This window comes from Limanda limanda, chromosome 21 (assembly GCF_963576545.1).
Source record: "Limanda limanda chromosome 21, fLimLim1.1, whole genome shotgun sequence".
Lineage (NCBI taxonomy): Eukaryota > Metazoa > Chordata > Actinopteri > Pleuronectiformes > Pleuronectidae > Limanda > Limanda limanda.
In genome coordinates this window covers 10,467,136-10,477,796 of record NC_083656.1, presented here as the reverse complement: position 1 = coordinate 10,477,796, position 10,661 = coordinate 10,467,136, and the positions used below count along the sequence as shown (strand labels likewise).

At 39.9% G+C, this 10,661-nt stretch overlaps 1 protein-coding gene across 1 annotated transcript; it reads right to left on the bottom strand.

The window, feature by feature from the left end:
- Positions 1-6,242: 6,242 nt before the first annotated feature.
- On the bottom strand, positions 6,243-10,649 carry epas1a (endothelial PAS domain protein 1a). Its single transcript, XM_061095469.1, has 9 exons — positions 10,624-10,649; positions 9,428-9,594; positions 8,767-9,008; positions 8,514-8,598; positions 8,336-8,436; positions 8,048-8,211; positions 7,000-7,106; positions 6,745-6,913; positions 6,243-6,551 (listed from the first exon to the last, which is right to left on the bottom strand). Exons 1-9 carry the CDS (start codon positions 10,647-10,649, stop codon positions 6,488-6,490), a joined length of 1,125 nt encoding a protein of 374 aa, XP_060951452.1. The 3' UTR covers positions 6,243-6,487.
- Positions 10,650-10,661: the final 12 nt, after the last annotated feature.

Below are 10,661 nucleotides of genomic sequence, written 5' to 3'. Positions count from 1 at the left end.
ACACACATTTCCTAAACACACAATCCCTAAACCCACCAACTAGCAAACTTTAAGCTTGAAAATTGCCATTTTGACCATAAAGACTTAGAATTATTGACATTCAGATTTATGAACATCCACTTGAAACTCGAGCCAATTCTTTACTTCAGTGGTTGAACTGAATTTCTGCCTTTCTGAGCTTAGTTTTGAATCCAAAGTCCTTTAGCAGCAAAGTGTTCTCTGCGCTGTTTAGTGCAGACAATTTTTTTGCATGTATTGTATTGTCTAAATGTAGTGTGACGTGGGGCATCAATATTCACGCATACAAATGTTCAGTGTGTTTGCATATATGTGTGACCAAGTAGGAGAGCGTAATCCAGGGCAGCAGGTCACACATGGTGAGCATGTGAATGAATGGGGTGTTGCTGGAGAGCATTTAGGAGACAGCTGGAACCAGGCAGAGGTGTGTGTGTGTGTGTGTGTGTGTGTGTGTGTGTGTGTGTGTGTGTCTGTGTGAGAGAGAGAGAGAGAGAGAGAGAGAGAGTGGCGACTGCACTACCAGCTTGCTCGAGATAATTTTCATATGAGGCCTCTTGATGTAGTGTAGGGGCAATGTATCATGGGTACAACCTACTGATCAGCCAATCAGCAGAGCTTTTTTTTTTATACTTTACTCCCATTGCATGCAATTCAATGTTTTCCAGAAGAGCCAAGTCACTCTAACATCAATTATTAAGCGCTGTAAATATCTGCTGCTCTGCACTTGCCAACATGTGGAAGCAATTTTACAAATTCGCAAAAATACTTTCAACAAAAACTGTCAGTTTCTGTTCTGGTTGCACGTTCGTGTCTGTGCATCTGCTGCTCCCACACTCTGAGCACAGCTGAGATACTTAAGCACCATATATATATTTATATATATATACTTCACACATATTGTTAATGAAAGCATTGTCATCCACTCTACATGGCACAGAGAGAGGGGATAGCAGTGCTGAGCTCGGCTGATCGAAGGCCCTGACCTAGGCTTACACTCGTGGACTCTGCACAGGAGATAAGATTAGATCCAGGTACAAATACACATTTATACTCTATGCTTAAACAGTGCTACAAACACATGATTGCACAATGTTAAAAGTCACTTAGGGCTCATTAAGTGTGATTTTTAGACACACATGAATATTATTAAAGTACATCCAGGTGCTGCAGGTTAATATGGTTGGATTGTAAAGCTGCGTCCTCTGAACAGCCTGTATTGTCTCTCTGATGTCAGGAAAGAACAATCAATAGAACTCGTGTTACCCATTACAATGGGAACAGAGTCAAGGCAAAGTCTCACTGGTAGTAATGCAATAACGGAGGAGAGCTTATCACTTTGTTGTTGAAGCTTTTTTCAGACAATCTACCCAAGGGCCATGAGCATCACTGACTTTTAAAAGCTGATATCCATTATGAAAGCAATGATTCTGCAACAGACGAGCGAAAGAGAGAAAAGATATAATATCTGCATACTATTGGGCCTGTTTGTTCTGTCCTTTTTGGGAGATAACAAGCAGCGGTAAAGATAATCGGAAGCTTTATATACAACTGAAGCCCCTGTCACACCTCATCCTGAGCACACCAGCCATAAAGTGAAGAAGGTGGACGCCACACAATCAGAGGCTTCAGCAGAAAAACTGCATGCAACAGAAATTTGCATCAGATTGTCTGTACACTGAACTTTGCAAGTTGCCACACAATTTAGTTTGCATAAAAAAAAAACTATCATCAAAATTTGTTTAGCCAATACAGTATTTGAATTGCAGTGCTTGGCTGTGTTCAGCAAGATAAATTAATAGAAAGGAGATAAAAACATTCAGGCTGAGTTTTTCCAGATAAGCAGAAGGTTTTCGTGGAAAACTTCTGCAAGATTTGAGAACTAATATCAATAAAAAAAAGTTTAAAAAGTCAACGAGGCTTTGTCTTATTAACAACTTTGTTTTCTAATGATTCTTAAGCCCATTTTCTTAACTATACTACCATACCTCAATTTTATCTTCACAAAACCGGCCTTATGACAACCCCTAGAACAACAAAAGATCAGCGGTTCGATTCCAGTCCTCCCCATTCAACATGCCAAAGCGTCCTTGAACCCTAAGTTGTCCCTTCTCATAGAGAAAGTGCTACACGTGCTACACGCTGCACTGTTGTGTGTGTGAATGGCAAAAACTGTACTGTAAAGCGCTTTGAGTGGTACAGACCATCTACCCTTCTCTCCTTCTCCTTTATGTTCCTGAGCAACTGTGGCTCAGGAGGTAAAGAGGGTCGTACACTAACTTAACGATGGTGCACCTCCAGTCTGCATTCCACAAGTGTCCTTGAGTAAGATACTGAATCTAAAATGGCCCCTGACAGCTGTCCTGAGCGTGTGATCGAAGCATTCTGTGGATGTGTGGGTGAATAGGTGAATGCGACTTGTACTCTAAAATAGATAGTCCATTTAACATTATTTCATATTTATGTATAAAATGTTCTCACTTATCTAATTTTATTCTATTTTATTTCCCCCCACTGTAATCTCTTATCTAATATACAGTATAGAGCCTATATTTGAATTGTCGCGGTGCTATAAATACACATGCTTTGTCTCTAGTCATGCAGAAATCCTACACTAAGTTCTTGAGCTGGTTCTTATGAATGCGTCTGCTTGTAAAAGGACCCAACCTGTTTTCTCTTGTCATGTCAACCATCAGTCAAAGGACTTCGCACTCTGCACCACAGGTCAATCTCCATCGACTCGGTGTTTTTCCACCCACTCTCTATCCAGAAACAATCTCGTATTAAAACCATAATAAAACAATGGCTGCATTAATAATTATATTACTAAACAATGAGCAATTCAGTGGCCTTTGACTCATTTTATTGCCCGCCTGTATTTACCTGCACGTGTATCTTTAATAACATAATTTGCACATTCCCCACCCCTCTGTGTTTTGCTCTCTTTAACTCTACCACACACACTTTTTTCATTTATCATGCTTGGACTTCAGTGGGGGAGCGCTGTCATGCCATTGGCTCACAGCCGGACAACACCCACCCAACCATAGGGGTGTGACTGGGGGAGGAGAGGAGTGAACAGCAGAGGGAACATGGAGGGGAGGTGACTTCAGCACGGGCCTGATGAGTCAGGTCACATGTTGTTTTCACTGAAAATGCTTGGAGGAACACACTGTTGTTCTGTGCGCGTGTGTGTGTGTGTGTGTGTGTGTGTGTGTGTGTGTGTGTGTGTGTGTGTGTGTGTGTGTGTGTGTGTGTGTGTGTGTGTGTGTGTGTGTGTGTGTGTGTGTGTGTGTGTGTGTGTGTGTGTTTGTGTGTGTGTGTAGGCTGTGAAAGTTTTTTGGGAGCTGGTGGTTAGAGCAAAATTGAAAGAAGAGAAAAAACACCCCCCTGTGACCTCCTCCCAGTCCGCCTCATACTGGGTCATACTGGAGCGTTCAGGCTTCTGAGACAACTCCCGGACACAGATTCCTTCAACAACACAACTACACCAGGGTCACCTTGAAAACCGTCTGCATGGTCAAACAAAACAAAAGAGGTTCCAAATAGAAGTTTAGAAAATTAATCCCACAGGATGACATTTTTTATTTTCTAAAGCCGAGTTAATGAAGAGGATTTCTTTGATCGTGGGGGAAGAACATTTTCACAAGTTGTTTCCTTTCCCTTAGGCTAAACTTTCAGCTGTGATTATACGATTACTGTCAACAAGCGTCTTTTATTCCCTTTCAACAGAGCAGCGAGTTCACATTATTATATTTATTATGATCAGTAGAAATTCAAGGTCAAAGAATAAACAAAGCAATTCAAATAGGAGATTAACCCATAAAACTAAGTCAGACCGTACTGGGTCAAATTTAAATCTAGAAAGACTCAACTCATGCTTTTTGATCATCTTTAGAAACAAATGTACATCTGTCAATCTGTATGATTGATTGAATCTTTATCATCTAGAACCTTATTCATTTATTATCTAACACTTATCCCAGCTGACACAAGAGGAAGGTCATACCCTGGACAGGTTCTATCGTCTAGTGTTACACATTTTATTACCTGGATTGAAATGTTATAATTAGGATCATGTCTAAAATCAATTCAGATTATTGCAAAATAAACACATGCTGTAAACTTTACTTTATGCAGATTTTAAAGGGACTCTTACCTTTGTTGCATTTTTACACTTTTTTTGGATAAGGTTAAATTGGTATTAATAAGGTAATGACACTCTAAAATGCAAGACAGACCCACCAGGAGTAAAAACAAACAATTATTTCACTCTCATAATATTTAGTGAAAACTTCAACCAATAAAATTCTTCGGACCGAAGGACCTTATTGGCCGACAGACCTGTCTGTTTGCTGCATGGACATGCAGGTTTTCCGTCTGCTTCTTGTGGCGCATTCGGGCCCACGTCATCAAGGCATGTGAATGTAAATGTATATAACTTACCGAATCCATTGCTTTGGTAAACAAAAACTCACGTGCGTGCGCGGAGGCAGTAGATTGTAAGTCTGCTTGTAAATAAAGTTTCTTCAAAAAAACACCGCGGATGGGAACGAGGGGGTGGGGCATTGGAGGAAGGCGGGATGATTTGAATGTGCTGTAATTCTCAAATGCAACAAAGGTAAGAGTCCCTTTAATGCATATTCTAATTGGTTATATTATATTGATTTAGAGGTTAGGGTTGTCAGTATTCACCTGTCAGTTTGATTTCAGGTTTTTAATCAAAGTTGCTGATTAGATTACAAACCAGAATTGTGCCATTTTTAATTGATTTGATGTATTATGCATTTGCACTTTCAACTGTATTTACAATGTTTTTTCTCTATGAATAAAAAGTTAAAATAGTAATCGCAAATAAAATCAAATCCACACAGATCTGAATCCTGAGATGGTTTAGACTTTTGAATTTGCTTTTGTAGAGCACATTTTTCTATATTTGTTTTCAAGTCCTGCAGTGACATGACCTATGAGATAAACCATTAGTTGTCTGATTGTTCAGAAACAGAAAAGTCGAACCCACATGTCAAGTCCTGTCTATGGGACAAGAGCAAAGGACCTTGGTGAGCAACAAAAAAAAATGTAAATACTAAATTGTCTTTACTGGAGTTTTCTCTTCTTTAGACTTGTTTTTGTCTCTGAACACCTTGGAAGTGAGTGGAGATCTAATCAGTTATTTGCATCTAAGCAAAACTGACTGGAGGAACATGGCCGCTATGTTTTACTGACACCAGTTGAACACTAGATGGAGCAAGATCTTTTCCCTGCATGCTGTAGTCTGCCTGCATCACAGTGAAGGTGAGCAAATAAATCCACTCGGGTTCACAGCCTTTTCACTCAAACTGAGGTTCCTACTGAGTGACACCCAAATAAAAATCCTTACACACAAACTATCATTAAAGCACATTTATGTGCAATAGTAGAATTGAATGCATTATTAAATGTATATATAGAATTTATGTTCCTATTAATGTAGTTACATTATTAAAGTCATTATTAGGCACAATTTACATTTGTTTAACTCAAGTTGTGTTGTTATGTCAGTAAATACACAAGTTGTTATGACTTTTTTTTATCATACATACTTATTGTTGTAATGCATTTGTATTTTCAGGTTGCTTTCAATTTAGTTTCAAAGTTTGTGTTTGTGCACGTTTATGCATGTGCTTGTGTGTGTGTTTGTGTGTGTGTGTGTTTGTGTGTGTGTGTGTGTGTTTGTGTGTGTGTGTGTGAGTGTGTGTGTGTGTGTGCATTCAGAGGCCAAAAGGTAAAAAGTTCAAGCAGTTCCCACGAGAACTTTCGTCTTGAACGTTTAATCAGGAAGCTGCGGCTTTGACTTCTGTCTGCTCACATCTCATCATCAGCAGAATGCATATCTCCCCATATATACTCAGTGTGTGTGTGTGTGTGTGTGTGTGCGTGTGTGCGTGTGTGTGTCTACGTGTGTGTCTACTGTACAATGTGTCTGTGCCTCACAGTCAGATGTCACGCACAGTGTCAGGTGGCCCAGGAGGAAACCTCAGAGGAAGTAGGGTCAGGCCCAGGGCGGTCAGTAAAAAGTCAAACTGCCTGTTTCAGCTCCACTTTAATCACAGTCTGCACCTTTAACTTTCACTTTCTCTTTGCGGAAGACAGGTGTCGTGCCACTGCAACTCTTATGCAAAACAGTTTGAGTAGTAAAAAGTAAAAAAAATTCGCCCACTGCAATACCAAAACTACAAACCACTAAGAATAAGTCGTTTTCTTCCTCAGGTTCTGTTGAAGCGTCTGGTGGAAACCAACACCTCAGATTGTTTAAATATTTCCGGCAACGTGCAAATCAAAAATTGCAAAGTGAGAAATATCAGAAGACAGCACCTCAGTTTGAGTGAGAAACTCTTATATTTGATCAAAGCTATCTCGACAGAAATCATTTAACGGAAGGAAGTATACGAGCCGATTGTTGTTTTTCTACAGAACCACTGTTAATACATTTTCAGCTGTGATATCTGTTGATAGTCTGGTCCAAAGAGAGTTGCAGGGACGGCTCCTCCACTCCACTGTAAGACACAAGAGAAACCACAATTCACAAAAAAACAATTTACCCCTGACCCTAACCAGGACCTCAAGAATGAGGTTTTGCCTCATACGGTGCCAAGCCTTGTTCCCAATTAGGTCCCCAGTCCTGACAAGATAAGTACTTACACTGGAGTGGGTCCCAAAGAGGAAACAATAACTAGAATACACACTTACCTGAGGATGTAGGTAACACAGAGGATGCAGAGAGGCTGGTACGAGCGGGGCCTGGACTTGGAAGCTCGGACACTGGGGATGACGGCGCAGTGACTCTCCACCCAGACGTAACCTCCACCTCTCACCAGCATCCTGTACTGACCGCTGACCGACTGGCTCTTAAAACACACTGCAGAGGGACAGAGGTAAAGGTCAAACCAGGCGGGCAACGTGTTTGTGGAGTTTTTTGTTCTGTTTGTGTGCATCACTACTCACGGTTCAGGTGATTCTTGGTCAGACAGTCTGTGTCCAGTGTGTGACAGAGATCGTAAATGGAACGACCGAGCAGCTCGACAGGACTGTAGCCTAAAAGCAAAGTCACTCTGCACAAACACAAAAACACAAAGAATCAGAATCAGAATCAGAAGGTATTTATTGCCAAGTAGGTTAACACCTACCTGGAATTTGCTCTGGTTATTGGTGCATACAATGAACATAGAAATATGAAAACACAATAAATACACCACACATAAGAAAAACAATAATAATAATAAAAAAACAATATATATTTACTGACTATTTAGTTCTTATTTACTCACTTTTTCTAATATTTATAGCAGTAACAAGTATGAATCTATTCCACTAAATACTGGCTTAAAGAGTTAGTCTAATGAGTCACATGCAGTCTCTTTTACTTGTTCAGAATCAGCCTTAGTTCTGAAAGATTTTTTTGTTTGAATTTCACTTAAAACATTGAGTTTGTCACTTCAAGTAGCTTGGGGGACGTTGAACCGACTTATTTGACTCTCTGCATCATATATTCAGTGTTTGCTTGTTTTAGATCCTCAGTGAAGCCACCGTGTGTAATGTTTAAAGTTTACTGAGAGAAAATTTAACCCCAAACTTCTTTACAATAATACCTTAATACTGCATGTGACTTGTAGTGATAGGTTATAAGTAATTAAAATGTCTGTGGAATCCACTCTGCTGCAGAAAGTCTGCTACGGTTTGCATTGAAACTTGAAACTAAAACCTGTAAATATCCGTGCAGCACGGATGCCGAATAAAAAGTGACAAGCCTTGTGAGATTTATAATTTTAAAAGAATTTCTAATTGATTACATTATGTTGAAAATGGCACTTACTCCTAAACAAGTCATGCAGTGTTCAGAGCTCCTTCTTACTTTTAACATATTATTACATCAGTTTTTTATGTTATATTTGAACAGGGGAACAGGCTTTTGTTATATTTTGAACAAAAGCCTGCCCGTTGTAATAAATTCTTAAATGCTTGTAAATAGTGTAGATGTGTCCGTGTGATTCACCTCTGGTCACAGTGCGTGAACCTCATGTCCATGCTGTGCTGGCTGGTGAAGGTGTGTGTGCTGAGGAGTGTGTGAGACAGGGGCAGAGGTTGGCAGGTGAGCAGCAGGCAGGACCCCGCGGAGGGAGCTGAACACACCATCACTCGACCCTGACAGTGCAGAACCTATAAAGCCACACAGAAGATGAAAAAGCAGACGATGAAGACCATCAGATACGGTTTGTGATGTTCAAGAGTCCCAGGAAGAGGGAAACAAAGGGAAAGTCTTTTGTGGCAGTTTCTCACCAACCTTCCACGTCGCTGATTTGAGGTTGGCGCTTCTTCCTCTTTGGGTCAGAGTGCTTTTTATCCTCAGGACGAAAGTCCTGGTGGCAGCTCTCCAAAGTCCCTCTAAAAAACAGGCAATTTACAGAGCTATACAATTTAAATCTGCAAAAAATAACACTATTGATCCCACACACACACACCTGACATCAGCTGTAGATTAGATCTGATTTCTTCGCGGTCAGAGGGGTGAATAAAGTCAAAAATATTGTGTCCCATCAACTCGGTCTGTCAGAAAACATAAAGTATGTTAGTCTTTAAATCCAGATTCCTAAATGTAAACCAGAGCAAGTTTCATATAGATACATTTAAATGTTATTACAGGCGCAGGTGTGTGTGTGTGTGTGTGTGTGTGTGTGTGTGTGTGTGTGTGTGTGTGTGTGTGTGTGTGTGTACCTGTGTCAAGCCCATGTATTTGCTGACATTGTCTGACAGGTAGACCATGTCTCCCTCAGAGGATAAAACCATCAGAAATCCCTCCAGGATGCTCAGATGCAGACTTGTCTCCCCCGAGGCCTCGGCTTCCTCCGTGTCTTTCTCCCCCTCTTCTCGTCCTCCGTCACACACTTCCTCTCCACCTTCCAACACGTCGCCATATTGTACACTCTGACTGGTCTCTGCCTCTGTCGCAGAGTTCACTGAGGGTCAGGGACAGAAGATAAAAGAAATTAGATTTAGAGATTCAGTTGATTCTGATGTGAACATTTTGTTCATTTCATGGGAAATGTTTCTGTTCTGTTCTACAGTGGGTTTGTGTTTATGGGGAACTGTGCACAAAGGATGTGGTGTGTGCGCGTGTGTAGTCCAGGTGCTATAACACACGTTACACAGCTTACATCAACAACTTGATGTTAATCACCCAGTGGAAAATGTCTGGTTCATCCAAAGCAGAAGTTTTGCAGAGAAGCATTGTTACTAAAGCAGATATTGATTAACATTATTTTTCGTTAGGATGTTTATTTACTAAAGTTTTTGTATCTATAATTTAAAGAACAATGGTTTTTTGGTAGGTGTTGTATGAGGGATGGTGTGAAATGTCCGTGATGACTTGTGTTACCTTTGAGCAGTGTGTGCATGCGTATGTAGCTGAGAGTGAGGCGGATGACAGAGGGCTTGTCCAGGTTGGCTCGGACCGACGGTTGGAGAGGCAGCAGCCGAGATAAATCTCCAAACACCTCAGACTCCACCTGACGTCTCTTTCTGGCCGCCTCTCGGCTGATCGCCCTGCACACAGGTATGTTTATAATACATAACAATAATTGTAATAATAATAACAACAACAATAAACTTGATATAAACAGCACCTTTCAAAATACAGCTGCAAGGTGCTTAACATCAAAACTTAAAAATGTAAGGCAAATAATAGGAAACCTTAAAAAAAAAAAAAAAAAAAATATGAATATTTATAAATATATAAGTCGTACAATAAATCACTTCATACCACGTGTTATTATATGAATATAGTGGGACCGTGACACTGTTTGGGCTGATTAAGGAATTGTTATGATCCCAGTTAGAATTATGAATTCCCTTTTCATGCAGTGCACAACTTAAAATACTAAATGCACTTGAGACATACAATTCTTTTTATACAATTATTACAAATGATTAAATGACCTTCCAAAGGGAGAATTGGAGAAATGGCAGTATACTCAATGTATTTACTTGATGACTTATAACTGAGGTACATTAAGTAATAATTTTGTTAAGTCAAAACTTACATTTCTGTAATTTTTCCGGTTTTTTTACTGTGCATTTTTTTTAGTTTCTCAGGCATATCTCAAAAACTTCAACTTTGCAGAACTTGGATGAGTCATATTTCAGTTGATGACACAGTGACATTTTGAAAATTTCTCAACATGTAGGGAAGCATATTATGCTTCAGTAAGGAAACTCCATTTAAAGGTTATAGGTCACATTTAAAAAAAAAAAAAGTATGCTGCTGATAGTTTTTATTAAATTTGTATCTAGAGTTTGACCCTTTTCATTTTTTCAATTCTTCAATCTATAAGGATTTGAATAGTTATTCCGTTCCACTCCAGATGAACTAGCTGGGGAGACGAGCACCGCACTGTGGTTATCGTTTAAGTTCAAGTATATTCGCTCAGTGTGATTACACCGTCTTTGGCCTCAACACCTCCGTCACAGACCAAACCAGCACAGAAACAGGTCAATTAAACATGCACTTGAAAAAAAATTCAAAAACACACTCAAAGATGATTTAAAAAATATCTGTGCACACGCAGCTTTTACCTTCTCTTCTCCTTGTCGGCCGTCATCGTGTCCAGCAG